This window comes from Triticum urartu, chromosome 3A, assembly GCF_056163025.1.
Source record: "Triticum urartu cultivar PI428250 chromosome 3A, HENAU_Tu73, whole genome shotgun sequence".
NCBI classification, from domain to species: domain Eukaryota; kingdom Viridiplantae; phylum Streptophyta; class Magnoliopsida; order Poales; family Poaceae; genus Triticum; species Triticum urartu.
In genome coordinates, this window is record NC_141875.1 from 13,066,394 (window position 1) to 13,080,305 (window position 13,912).

The following is a 13,912-nucleotide window of genomic DNA, read 5'->3' on the forward strand; positions in this document are numbered from 1 at the left end:
TGCGCTGGCGCACGGCCACCGCATCCCAGGATACGCCCGGACACGACCCCAAATCTCTACCCAAACGGACAGAACCTGGACAAAACGAACGTCCGTTTGTGGTCGCGCGGTGGAGTTGGCCTAAACTCTAGCCTCGGACATTGCCGCATTCATCCTCCTTAGCTTCATTTATTTTCTTCACACCACACTCATCATGGCCTTTTTGAGCTCCAAAGCCATTTGGGACAGCCTCTCGTCCCAGCAAAAGACGGAAATCGGCGCCATTGCTGCCGGCTGGCAGGCCGACAAGTAGCCGGAGGCGGACGTCCCAATGAAAGACATGGCCGACGACGTGTCGGCACCGTCCTCCTTGCCGGTCCATGCCGGCATTACCATGGACGAGGCCCGTGTTCACTACAATGACAAGATGTTGGCTGAGTGGGAGGCCACGTTCCGGCAGATGCAGGCCGACCGGGAGTACATCCATTGCCTCCTCGATGAGTATCGGCGCGCGGAGGAGCAACTTGCCGCTAGCATGACCATCGCGCTGGACGTGGACCTGGTCGACTCCTATCATACCGCCGACGAAATCCGCCACGACTGCTAACAGTACCACCGCCATCAGGCAGAGCTAGAAGTCGCTTTCAAGGAGATCGACGAGGCGGTGAATGGAGTCTACAACAAGAGTGAGGACGAGGACAACGTCACCAGCTCCACGCCCGTGCCCTGCCGCCATGACCACGAAGTCGGCACATCTACAAGCACCAGCAACAACGAGGAAGAGTAGAGCATGGGAGGTCGCTGCCGCTCGGGTCCCAGGAAGGCCATCGCGCTTTCGCTCCCGCTGAAGCCAAACTTGGCGGGCTCATTATTGTCGGCTAAGTAGCCGCTTGCATGCTACATAGGCGGAGTTTCAGTTCCCGGGGCCCATGGCCTGACGAACATGGGGAACGAGTGTTGGGGGTCATTTTGTCTAGGTTTAGAGTCCGGTCTAGGTCAAATATGTCAAAAATCACAAGGTTTTATGTAAAAATAACAAAGTTTTAATGAGATTTATCTGTTTAAATATGCATGTATGCATCTAACATTGGATGGTCGGCTTCCGCATCAGTGTTCGTTGACTGGTCCCCCCCCTCCCCGGTCGGTTGACAGATACAGTATCTGGTTTGCGGGTCAGCGTTGGAGACACCCTGAGTCTTGGGCCCGATGGCGGCGGCGCCCGAAGCCTTCACCCTTTTGATGGCATCATCGCGGAATCTCGGTCCCACTCGGTGTGGCAGATGGCCTACGATGTCGGGTTTGCCTTCCCCTAGAGTATCACATCCTAGTCTGTGGAGTGGGTTGCATTGCATCTCTTTATCTCCTATACTGTAGACGGTCCCCGTGGTCCTTGTTCTCAATCCTTGTTGTCCCTTGGCAGGAGCGATTCTCCACGACCCGAAGTGAGGGGGCTATCGCTACGATGAGACGCCCCCTTCTGGAGGTGGCTCGGTGTGTTCGAATCCTAAGTATTCGGTGGGTTCTCATGGGGACTCGGCTTTGATCCTCTATAATATTCTTGGTTGTAGTTTGTTAAGGGTGGATTCTCCTGTTTTTATTGCTGGGTGTTGGGTTTGTGGTACTTGTGCCACTCGCCCGTCGTCATTATATTTCTTTCAACCTGCTTGTTAGAAGGTATCTCACCACTTTTTATGTATGTGTCTTTATCTTTAAAAGGGAGTACTATATGAAGTAGTGAGAACCTAAGGTTAGATTGGATGATCAATATTCCTATTGAATTAGTTCTAAACTTTCTTTTTCATTTTGTATATTTTTTCAGAGACTAATAGTGTTTACATTTCGATCAAGGAAATTGCTTTGGGTATGATATGTGTCCGACCGGCATACTACACCAGGATCCTACGTTCACGGTTCAAGTGGGGATGTCATCTCACGGTGGGTTGCTAGTGTTGGACGAGTCCTACAAGAAATCGTCATACGCCCAACACTGCTCATCAATCTACCGTGTCTTTTGTTTCTCTACCGTTTATCTTCTATATATAAATAGCTAGACTCACTAAACTATTTCTTTTAACATACAAATATGCCACCTCATCATGCAACATGCATGAAAAAAAGGCTAACCTCCACTAACCTATTTCTCTAAATATGCAAGCATGCCACATCATGCAACATGCATGGAAAATACTCACCTCAACATGCAAATATGCATGGGAATTTGCATTCTATTGTGATATTTATATTTAATAAATACTATGCAACTATACAAAAATAAAACATACTTTCAGTTCTAGCTCTTATATTATTACTCAAAATATTCATGTTTCATACAAGGAATCTCATTGAAATGTATTGCAAACTATCCCGCAACAACGTGTGGGGTATCATCTAGTTAATAACACTACGAGTAGAGAAACTACAATACCCTCTCTATTTCATAATGTTGTGATTTGTTTTTTTTTTTGAAATGTCAAATCTCATAAACTTTGTCCAAATTTACGGAGAAAAAACATCTTCTACATCTAGAATGCCAAGATTATATGATTAGATTTATTATAAGATGCAGTTTTATACTTTATATTTGGTATTACAGATACATTATTACAGAGGGAGTATAGAGCTTCGGCTTCAAAACACTTTACTAGTCTGTTCACTGTAGTACTCTTCCCCACTTGCCAAGCACCAAATAGGATACACCAAATTTATGGTGGTTCGTTTTGCTCTTTGACTGTTGCAACTTTGGGTGTCACATTAACTCAGCTGCTTGCTCCTTTACTGTGCCGTGCGCTTGCTGTCTTTCTCAGAGTCTCACCCTTCCTCCTCTAGTCTTCTCTTCCAGCCGTTCACCGGAGAGAGAGAGAGAGAGAGAGAGAGAGAGGTTAACGCAGGCTGCTAGTTCGGCCATGGAGATGGAGCTGCCCAATCTCAACGGCCCGGTGAAGCAAGAAATCGTTGTGCATGATGCAGCAGCCCAAGGAAGAGGAGGTGGTGGTGGCGCAATCGCGGAGGCGTCGGAACACGGCATGAGGAGGACGGAGGCCACGCCCACGCCCACCGTGAGGATTGAGGCCAACATGCTTGACTGCCCCATCTGCTCCTCCCCCTTCAAGCCTCCCGTCTTCCAGGTTGATCTAGTAGAGCAATTTCTTTGGCTACTCAACATCCGATGAACCGAATCGAATCCAGCGGCAGCTGAACGCACGGATTTTAGCATTTTCTCACTTCCCTCGATCTGTCTAGTGCAAAGGCGGGCATCTGGCTTGCGGCAGCTGCGTCGCGAAGCTCCCCTGGAAACAGTGCCAGAGGTGCGACCACGGCGGCGACTTCCACGGCTGCCCCTTTGTGGACGCCTTCGTCTCCTCGGCCAGGATGAAGTGCGACCACCACGGCTGCGGCCGCCAGGTCACCTACCACAAGCTCGACGACCACAAGAGCGCGTGCCCGCTCGCGCCCTGCAGGTGCCCGGTGCCCGGCTGCGGCTTCGAAGGACCGCCGCCGGCGCTCCCCCTCCACCTCAGCGCCATCCACTCCATGCCCGTGCACGCGGTTCAGTACGGCAAGGTGCTCCAGCTCGAGGTGCCGGTGTCGGAGCCGCGGCGCCTGCTGTTCGCGGAGGAGGACGGCCGCGCGTTCCTCGTGGTCGGCGGCTCGCTCGGCCTGGGCGTGCCCATCGCCTTGTCGGTCGTGTGCATCAGGGCGGGGGCGTCCCCGCCGCCGCACTACATGGCCAAGGTGTGGGCGAACGGGCCGCCGGCGGTGGCCAACGACAGGACCGACGCGGTCCGAGCGGAAATCCATGTGACGAGCAGCAAGGAGCCCGGCACCGTTGCCGTGGAGGAGCTGACCTTCTTGACGGTGCCACACAAGCTGCTGGCTGGGGCTGGCCCGTCCAGGACGGTGTCCCTCCACGTTCGCATTGACAAGGTCACCTCCTAAATGAGTCTGCTATGCCTAGGGTTCTACTGATCTTAATACTGGTAAGGTTTAGTCTAGTTTGGTTTAATTTAGCTTAACAGATGATGGATTTTGGTAGCATGCGTCAATTCGTTCAACATCAGATGAGTACTTTTTTTGTGTGAAAACATTAGAAGAGTACTTGTTAGTTGAGTTCCCACATGATTAGTACATGGAAGAGGTATTTTGAGGCTGTTGGATGTAAGATCTTTGGCTAGCATGTAAACCAAAAACATGCTGATTATATGTTTGTTAAGAAATTGTCCCTCCACGTTTGCATTGACAAGATCATCATAGTCTGACCGACAAGTCAATCTCGCCGCCACCACTGTTCAACTTGACCGACTTCGACTAAATTAGATTAGCTTTGTGGTTTGGTGAATGATATGTATGTGAACTATATTGTTCCGGCACGACAAGTTCAATGACTAAGAATGCAGTTTGTCAGGCCACGTTTACATCTGTTAAATTTAGGAAGATCATATCCCACATTATGAGTTTTGTAAAGCAATAATTACTTTTAAACTGGACCATCATATCCTCTCATCCGAAGAGGCACATCTTAATCTGAAGCATCGATTTAATTAGAAGGGGTGTACAGAAGTGGACCCCAAAGTTATATTATCCCAAATAAAAACTCTACTTACGTAGCAATATGTTAAAGATCAATTCTTTGAACAGTCAAAACGAACATTATCGACATGCTAAAATTATTGGCAGTTATCTTTCCTTTTGGGGTATGCTCTGCTGGCTCCAACATTGCCACAATGGCAGCCACCGCTTTTCCTCTTCGGTCTTCACCCTCCCTTCTCTTCCATTATTTCCCCACTAAAACACACATTGCGACCAGAAATAACAATGAAGGATGGGGAGAGTCGTGGCAAGAAGGCGAGTGCCGAGGAGGTGAAGTCGGAGTCAGAGAAAAGGGAGGTGACGATGTAGGACGAAGGCGAAGCAGAGGATGCGTTGGTGGCGGCGGAATCCATGGCACCGATACAGATCGATGTGAGGATGGACGTGACACTCCTCCATTGCCAGGGCTGCCACCTCCCACTCAAGCCCCCGGTGTTCAAGGTGATCTCTCCTCTCACACCAAAGCGACCATTTTTTTTTTGAAAAAACCAAAAAGAAAACCCTCTGTCTATCTCTTTTTGAGAGGATTTCTTTGAGATTTTGGGAAGATGACATATTTATTTTATTTTCAAGTGGATGGAAGACATTTCTCATCCTCTCCATCTATCATCTTGCAAGTGAAATTTAATAAGTATACATACATTTGTGGTGTGTGCATCGCAATGATGCAGAGAGCCAGAGACCGAACTCGGTGTCCTCCCTTTCTTAAAACAAACTTGCAAGTGAGAAGGAGATGGATTGATTTGTTCTGCCTATGGACATCTCGTAGCTGAAATTAAGGCGTTGATGAGGGATAGGGAGTTTATTCCCCAGAAATTAAATAGGGATTAGAATAGAGTCGCTGACTGCTTGGCAAATTATAGTCGCGTAGAGTGTACCACGGCTGTGTGGATGCATCTAGGACCACCATGTATCGAGGATCTTTTGCCTCTCGACTGTAACTCTATCAATTTAGAATAAAACTCCTTTTTCATCGGAAAAAAAATGAGAAACGAGGCCTGGAAGCTGATGACTTGGGTATTGTTGTGTTTACTATCGCAGTGTGATGCCGTAGGGCACGTAGTGTGCTACTACTGCCGTGCCGGGCACCGCGCCGTCTGCAGCCGTGCCAACACCCACTGCGGCCAGCTGGACAAGGTGGTCGGCGCCGCCAAGGTGCCATGCCCCTACAAGGCGTTCGGCTGCGAGCGCTACGTGGTGTTCCACGAGGCCGCGGACCACCAGCGCGTGTGCCACTGCGCGCCCTGCACCTGCCCGGAGTCCGCATGCGCGTTCGTGGGCTCCCGCGCAATGCTGGCCAACCACTTCGCCGCCGATCACCAGCGCCCCGCCGTCACGGTCCGCTATGGCCGGTCTTGGTGCCTGAGCTTCTCCCTGTCGCACGGCTGGCACCTGCTCGTCGGGGAGGAGGACCGCAGCGTGTTCCTCGTCTCCCTCTGCCCGCTCGGTCCGGGCACCGCCATGTCACTGATGTGCATCAGGCCGGACGGCGAGGCTGAGACGGGCCCCCGGTTCTGGTGCAAGCTCTCCATTGAGCGCCGTGGCGGCGACAAGAACTACGACCTAGTTCTCATGACCTCGCCGGTGATCAGCAACGCGATGTTCACGTGCGCGCCGGCGTTGGGCCAGGGGATGTTCTTGGTGGTGCCCCAGGAGCTGCTCTCCGGCGACACGCTCACCCTCAGCGTCCGCATCGATCTCATCCCACCTGCCGCCGTCGCTCCCAAGTCAACTACACTGCAGGCCAGGGCGCCGAGGAGGATGCAGTGAAGTAAGTGCTTGATCTCCTTCATGTTATGGATGATTTGTGCAGCTAAGTTAGATGATTAGTATGGATGTATGACTAGAGGCTAAACCACACATGTGCAAGCTAATCAACCTAATCAATCAAGATTATGGTAACAAGTTCAGTAGTAATGCAACTAAGCAGCAGGGATGGATGATTAGTATGAATGTATGATTATTCTGGCATCTGATGGTTTAGCTGTTTAGGCAATATCAGTACTAGATCAGTTTGACTTGGTAGCAATGCAGCTAAGCAATGGTAGCAGCAATATGTAGCTAAGCAAGGGTAGGAATGCTTCGCCCTTTGTTCTGAACAAATGGCCTAAATAGTGGTAATGCAGCTACTAGTTTGTATTTGATCTGAGTGAAGTGCAACCAATAATTGAAGTTAATCTGAAGATCCTGCACCATAATTTATTCTGTTCTTTATAACCTGCAGCAGAGTATGTATGGCAAATTATACATTTTGTGAACCGTATTGTTCATGTTCAGATTCTTCAATTTTTTGTTCACATGAAAGAAGCTTCTATAAATCATTTTTTTTCAGATTGGCATGAATAAGATGCATGTAAATTTATCCTTCTGAAAAACTAACATCATTTTTTCATTTTTATATCTGAGATATTTTTTTCTGTGAGCAAGCTGGACCTGATGCTCAAAGAACCTTAAAGTTCAACTGAAGATGCCATTGTGGACAGAGTCACATTTCAAAGAGTCCCCCCCCCCCCCCCCCCCTCTCGGAGACGGGTCAAGTTGTGTGTTATTATGTATCAAACTGGGGACAGAGGATCATGCTTCTTTCAAAGTTTGTATTCATGGTTCACATAAATCCTCGTGTGTTGCGATGTAAACCTTTTGGTATTCAGTGACTTGGAACTTTTATGTTTAATAAAGTGGTTGTGTGCATCACATGATGCAGAGGCCGGATGCAGAAGCCGGGGTTACTCCTTTCTGAAGAAAAAAAAGGTCAACAACAGTTGTGTCCATTGTCCAACATAGCGTCAGATATAAGCTTTGATTTTTTTTTTTGTAATTCATCCGTGAACACAAGTAAAATGTAATGGGCCTCACAAATTCAGTCCAACCTCCAACCTGCTGGTTACATTGCGGCTACTACTTAGTTTCTCAAGTCCCAAATTGCAGAAACTGTGTGCATTTCCCAAGTTTATTTAAAATATCACCTGATAATGCGCATTCAAAACAGGTTCGCAATCTTTTTGTGACATTTAACTGGAAGCAGTAGCTTGGAGAGAGATTCTATTACAGAAACGGAAATGCAAATCGAGAGTAGTTTAAGCAAACAATCACCCAAATTGTATGCAACACAAAGATGTTTGTCATCTTCCAACATTGTGAAACCTACATTTCTCCTCAAGTAAATAAAAAGATTCCCCAATTTTTCTACAATCTGTAAAAGCTTAAAGATTTTGTCAAGCAAATATGTCATGTTAAATTATCAGAAAGTATCGGAAAAATAAATAAATCAAGCATGTACAAGCCCTGCTACTCTTACATGGTAAACAGAACTTCATAACCTCAAGAGAAAGCCAAGTGAGGGACAACACACATAGTAAAACCATAATACAGGAGATACCCAAATGGGCCAGGACAAGTGCAAACATTGTTCGATTCTGGACTGCGCAACGCGAGCAGTCATACAGTACGTCAACAACATCAAAATGGTTTCATGGGGAGAACGCATGCAGGTAGTTGGATGTGCAGGCAGAGAGGGTTTTTGATAATTTTGCTCTGTTTGCTGAGGCAGTTGATTTTTCTGCAATCGACTCCCAGCTCTACAACAGCCTTTTATTACCCTTATGGTAGGAACGGGTTCCGAATGCTCACAATAATGTAGTTGGAAATGACAAAAGGCTCCTATCTTCGAACCTAGGACTTCTCCTAGGGGCTTCGGTATGGTAGTTCTTCTTCTTCCTAGGACGTCTCCCATACATCCTCAGCAGCCTTCCATTATCTCCTTCATATGTCGTCAGACCCTTCGGAGTAGTGAAAGTGGGACCTGCAGCGATAACAACTTATCTTTATCAGGCTGTCTTTGTTAATTCAAAAGAGGGATCGATGTTGCAATGATTGGTTGATATGGAACATTTTCATGATAAGCACACAACTTAAGAAACAGTGTGATATAGAAGAGTGTAGTTACTTGGGAATGGCACTGATGTTGGAGGAAAATTCTGTGTTGCAGTGGCATCAAGAGGCCCTTTCTCTGCAACCGAGGACCGTGTTGCAGCGGTACCTGTCGTAGTATCTCTGGAGTGAGTAGAGGACCCTTCTTCAGTCTGGTCCGGCTGTAATGAGGGATGAGCCTCCGAAGCGGCCGAAGCGGGGCCTGCAGTGATACAACAACCTTTTATCTCTATGATGGTGCCACTGTTAATTGAAAACAGGGATTGACGTTGCAATGGTTGTTTGATATTGTACTATTTTCATGATAAGCACACGAGGTTTTTTAACATAAAATGGGATAGCGAAGAATGTAGTTACTTGTGAGTGGTACTGTCATTGAAGTGCAATTCTGGTTTGCAGTTGTTTCAAGAGGCCCTTTCTCCTTAAACATGGACCATGTGGTAGCTTGGATAGCATTTCCGGACTCGGCAGCCTCTTGCCTTCCATCACCAGCTTCGACAAACACCTCCTGCCTATCAAGCATCGTCGTCGGGGGTTGAGTCGGGATTTCATCCTGTTCAACATTCTCCTCCTCATCGCTGCTCAAGTCAATGATATCATCAATCACATCTATGAAGTCTATTATTGTCATTGTGCAGCTGAAATAGGTAAAAAAAAATGTGTGAGTAATGAATTAAGATGTTAATGTATAGCATATTAAAGGTAAACAACTAAGCACATATATATGTAACTTAGCTTCTACCGTGAAGTCTCTTAGTGCAAAAGAACATATAAGAACAGCATGAACCACTGACGACAAATCTACTGACACGATTTTCATACGGCTAATGACAAACATTCTCATAATTTAGTCTCTAGATTCTAAACTGTTTGATTCTGCGGATGCTAGCCCCTAGTTTGGTTCCGACATGTCCGATCAATTTTACGCAAAACAAAAAACAAAAAACAAAAAAATTGTGATTGCCATATCCTCCTCATCAACTGCTTGCTATACACTTTACGCAAAACAAAAAACAAAAAAACGTGATTGCCATATACACAAATAAAATAAATTCAGAGAGTTTCAAATCTGATCCGAGTCATAGGATAGGTTAACTTAAATTGAATGGTAGAATGGGAATAATAAATAAAGGATGCAGGTTTAGTCTCAAATAAATTATCTAACAAGAACGAATCAGCAACAGATGAGATGCAGGAAAGCTTACTCTCTCCACCTCCTCCCGGACTAAAATCTGGCTTGCCTGCTTCGTCCGTCCGGCCAGTACGGTCTTGCGGAAGGAAGAGGAGGGGGAGAATATATGCGGTCATGTGGGAAGAAGAGGAGGCGGCCGTGCTCTATGAAAGTTATTAATGGTTGGTCAAATCTGAATTTTGAAAAAATAAATTGAAGTGTTTTGCCACCCGGGACAGCTGATTGATTTGCCTTTTCCCCGCACCATCATGATGCCCTCTCTTCTCCCAAGAGTCTCACAATTCACATGCATACTCCAACATTCAAGCATAATACACAGGTCTTTTTTACCGAAAAAGATTTTCGCGCCGCTTTATATATAAAGCAAAGATCATCAACAACTCGGTACAACGCATGCCACCAAAACACACGCACACACCCAAGACAGGATACATAGGCGCTGAGCGCAGCAACACCATCCCTAGCACTACACGAGCAACTGGGGGCCTCAACCGTGAATAGGCCACCGTGAAGAGAATAAGCTACATACGACGAACCGTTGGGCTCCAAGGCGGTGTCTATAGGAAGGTTATGACACCGAAGCGCCGCCACCGCCCGACCCAAGGGTCAGGGTTTCCCCTGGAGCAACATGACGGTAGTGAGAGTCGCGGCGACGCCTTCAAGAAAGGAACGAGCTTCGCCACCGCGGGTCCATCCGAAGATAGAACAGGTTTTCACCCCAGCCAGTATTCACCGCCACCGAACGTCACACGCTGGCTACCACGCCGCCCACATGGCCATGGCCACCAGGCAGCATCAAGCCACGGGTTTTGCCCATGAGCACCGCGACACCTCCACCAGGGCCGCCGCCCCGGCATCCAGGACCTCGATGCCACCTCACCCGCCACCCACCGCTATCCCAACCAAAGAGGCGAGTGGAAAGGAACCGCCTTTCGCACCCCTGAGCAGTCTCCAGTGTCGCGACCCAATAGGCCGGCCAAAACTGGCCACCATCGACCAGTCCTGCTGCCGGGCGCGAGACAAGCTCGGTCCTGTTGCCGGGCGCGAGACGAGCGATGGGCCGCAGGCCCGCAACTGGGAGAGAGCTACCCCTCTGATGAAGGTAGCGCCCAAACGACAGGGAGAGGAATCGAAGGTCGACAAGGGCGCTCACCGACAGGCAGACGCCGAAGAAGTCCAGCCGCCGTCGTGAAACGACCCAGACCACCGCCATGGGCCACCACCATGTTGTGGCAGCCCACATCCACGTCGGGACCCCGAGGGTCAACCCCGAGCCAGCGCCACCACCCTCGTCGCCAACGGCTGCCGCACACAAGGTCGCCCGAAAGCCCACACCGTCGCCAGCGCCACCACCCGCACGAACCACCACCACTACCACCGCGTTGCCACTCCACCGAAGTATATATTTTGTGCGCCATGTAAGTTTGTATATGAATCTAATGGTTTATTTTCTTAAATGTATGACTCATATTTTTGATCAAAAATATAGGCTCAAAGTAGAGGCAGCCTTGTTATTTGAAGTGAATCCGCATAGAGTGTGGTGTGCTCACAAGAGTTAAGCCTGCATTTGGAGCTGCGCGCTCGTTAATGCCTACGACTGGATCGGCTGGCTGATCAGCGCCGGTGCACGCGCATAGTAATTGTGTGCCGCAACCAAGAATTAAGTCCCCACGAAGTGTTTTCTACCGTGTTCACACATCACATCTTCATCGTCTACCCCTTTGGCTTCCAGTACTACTGCGTGCGTAAGTTGAGCCGTGCTCCATTTTCTGCTTTGACTTCCACCGTGCACAAGTAAGTGCGCCGACGATGGAGAACGGCGGCGAGCCGAACAACAAGAAATCGAGGTTGCAGGAGCCCATGCCGGTGAAGCATGAACAGGAGAGCCAAGGCGGCGAAGGTGCGCTGTTGGCGGTGGAGGAAGCCATGCAGGTTCCATGGGTGGCCGCGGAGGTGAACCCACTCTTCTATCTCTGCTTTGTGTGCCAACTTCCCCTCAGGGCTCCTGTGCACCAGGTAATGCATGCATAGCCAGTTTGCGATTATTCTCCATCACTATCGCTGTGGTGGAACAATAGCTTGAGTTGTGAGTGATTGCGTGCAGTGCGAGGGCGGGCACAGGGTGTGCGGCAGGTGCCATGGCGACCGCTGCACGGCGTGCGACCCGCCGGCGGTGTACAGCCCCTTCCCCTTCATGGACGACGCGCTGGGCGCCTTGCAGCTGCCGTGCTGCTACAGGGCCGACGGCTGCGGGAGGAAGCTCATGTACCACGAGGCCGCCGACCACGCGCTGCAGTGCGCCTTCGCGCCCTGCCACTGCCCGGGGCACGGCTGCAGCATGTGGGCCTCCCCGCCGGCCCTCCTCGACCACATCGCCGCCGCCCACTCCTGGCCCGTCACGGAGGTCGGCTACGGGAGCCCGTTCAGGATCGCCGTGCCGGCGCCGTGGCGCGGCGGCGGCACGCACCTCCTCGTCGAGCGGAACGACCCGCGCCTGTTCCTCGTGACCCTCTCCGAGTTCGCGGAGGCCACCGCTGTCACGGTGGTGTGCGTGCGGGAGGGCACGGCCGCGGCGGTGCCCCGCTTCAGGTCCACGGTCTGGGCTGAGGTTGCCAGCAACACGGAGGAAAAATTGTTTCGTCGGCAGTCCACGGTGCCGAGCAGCAGCAGCGGCGGCAATCTTCCCGGTGGAGGGCCGCCGGTATGCCTGCTGGTGCCACCGGACTTTGGGAGCGAGAGCGAAGACCTCTTCCTCGGCGTTCGCATCGACAAGCTCTGATCCATCGACGCCGCCAAGTTTCATTATAACCTTCTCTTGTAAGAATGATCCATGGTAATCGTAATCCATCAGTGGGCCTCTTCAGTTTATCCTACTAAATGATCGATATATGTTTTATTAGTACTCCCTTCGTTCCCATTTACTCGTCGTGGTTTTAGTTCAAATCGAAGCGGAGGGAGTAGTTGGTACTGCTAGTACAAGCAGAAAATGTCAGGTTACGAACTGCTATGTAGTGCGATGCATGTCTTTTGGGTTGCATTTTCGGATGGAACCGGTGATCAACAAGTCTTATGTCGTGTCTGATCAAGACTAATTATAATGTTCCGTCGCAAAAAATGGCCTAATTATAATGTTGTTGCTTTTGTGTCTGTGTTGAAGGTTGTGAGTGTTTTCTTAATCAATGTGTTGACGACTATGCACCCTAGTCCTCCTCGTGGACCTAGCTAGCTAGGCGATCGAGATCTAGGAGCCGGATTTGACAAAAGGAACCGCCCAGTCCCGCCGCTGACGAGCTCCCTCAAAAACACCGATTTCTTTCTCCTTTCTCCTTCTTGGATGGATTTGCACGATTCAATTTACCTCCGCCTCCTCAATCGCTACCCTACAATACAAAATCTAGCTCCTGCTGTTTCGCTTCCCGCCCTCCCTCCTTCCTTCCTGATTGCGCCGCATGCACGCCGGCGGGCGCTCAGGAACCAGATCGATCATCGAGGTGAGCACCATCTCTTGAGAATAAGTTGTGATCCAGACACGGTGGCGACCGGCGTAGGGGCGTCACGTCGAGTCCGCGGAGTCGGGTCAGGTCATAGGTGTGTGCGTGCGTTGTGCGTGTGCGCTGGTGGCAATAGTTAGGCTGTTAGGCATTAATTAGCGTGTGTGTGCGCTCGATCTGTTGGGCTGCCCGCGTCCAGCACACCGTTTGTGCGTGTCGTGCGCCAGGCCGAGCGGTTTAGCGCGTGCATGCAGCACAGCGAGGCGTGGAGATCGGGTCTCGTGGTGGAGCTGCATGGCCCCATGCATGCACGGGAGCGGCCGGGTCGCCGGGTGAGCGCGTGGTATCCGGTGTGGAGTTTGATCTTGGAAAAGAAAAAAAAAAGGCTGTTTGTGCGGGCGTTCGTCGCCGAAAACTCCAGTGTGCCGTCTTCGTTGCCTCCGTTCCGGTGAGAGAGTGAGAGACAGGCCTGGTGATAGAGGAAGACTAGCTAGGGTTAAACCCAACCATCGTCTACCAGCGGCTGCCACGGACAGACCTAGGTGAGGCCTACGAGCGGCTGCCGGCCCGGCCGTCAGACAACGATCCAAGGAACCATCTACCGGTCAGCGTGATCGCCGTCTTCCTCGCCGCCACGTCAAGAAAAGATGATCCTACTATATGATCGATCTCATGTCAGGTTACGAATTTCTAGGTACTAGATGCATGTCTTTTGAGTTGCATTTTTGGGTGC

The 13,912-nt window shown here is 50.0% G+C and overlaps 2 protein-coding genes and 1 pseudogene across 2 annotated transcripts; all 3 read left to right on the top strand.

The window, feature by feature from the left end:
- The first annotated feature begins 2,747 nt into the window (after window positions 1-2,747).
- On the top strand, window positions 2,748-4,167 carry LOC125547606 (putative E3 ubiquitin-protein ligase SINA-like 6). Its single transcript, XM_087516452.1, has 2 exons — window positions 2,748-3,104; window positions 3,220-4,167. Exons 1-2 carry the CDS (start codon window positions 2,883-2,885, stop codon window positions 3,913-3,915), a joined length of 918 nt encoding a protein of 305 aa, XP_087372578.1. The 5' UTR covers window positions 2,748-2,882; the 3' UTR covers window positions 3,916-4,167.
- Window positions 4,168-4,791: 624 nt separating this feature from the next.
- On the top strand, window positions 4,792-6,336 carry LOC125546470 (putative E3 ubiquitin-protein ligase SINA-like 6; annotated as a pseudogene).
- A 5,161-nt stretch (window positions 6,337-11,497) lies between these two features.
- LOC147977797 (E3 ubiquitin-protein ligase SINA-like 10) lies at window positions 11,498-12,467 on the top strand. The gene is made up of 2 exons (XM_087516453.1): window positions 11,498-11,704; window positions 11,793-12,467. The coding sequence occupies exons 1-2, from the start codon at window positions 11,498-11,500 to the stop codon at window positions 12,465-12,467; spliced, it is 882 nt and encodes a 293-aa protein (XP_087372579.1).
- The last annotated feature ends 1,445 nt before the right edge of the window (window positions 12,468-13,912 follow it).

Bases quoted from the DNA above. Each gene is read 5' to 3' on its own strand.
- LOC125547606 (XM_087516452.1), top strand. From the start codon at position 2,883: ATGGAGATGGAGCTGCCCAATCTCAACGGCCCGGTGAAGCAAGAAATC. The intron at 3,105-3,219 runs GTTGATCTAGTA...CGATCTGTCTAG, and splicing joins TCAAGCCTCCCGTCTTCCAG to TGCAAAGGCGGGCATCTGGC.
- LOC147977797 (XM_087516453.1), top strand. From the start codon at position 11,498: ATGGAGAACGGCGGCGAGCCGAACAACAAGAAATCGAGGTTGCAGGAG. The intron at 11,705-11,792 runs GTAATGCATGCA...GATTGCGTGCAG, and splicing joins TCAGGGCTCCTGTGCACCAG to TGCGAGGGCGGGCACAGGGT.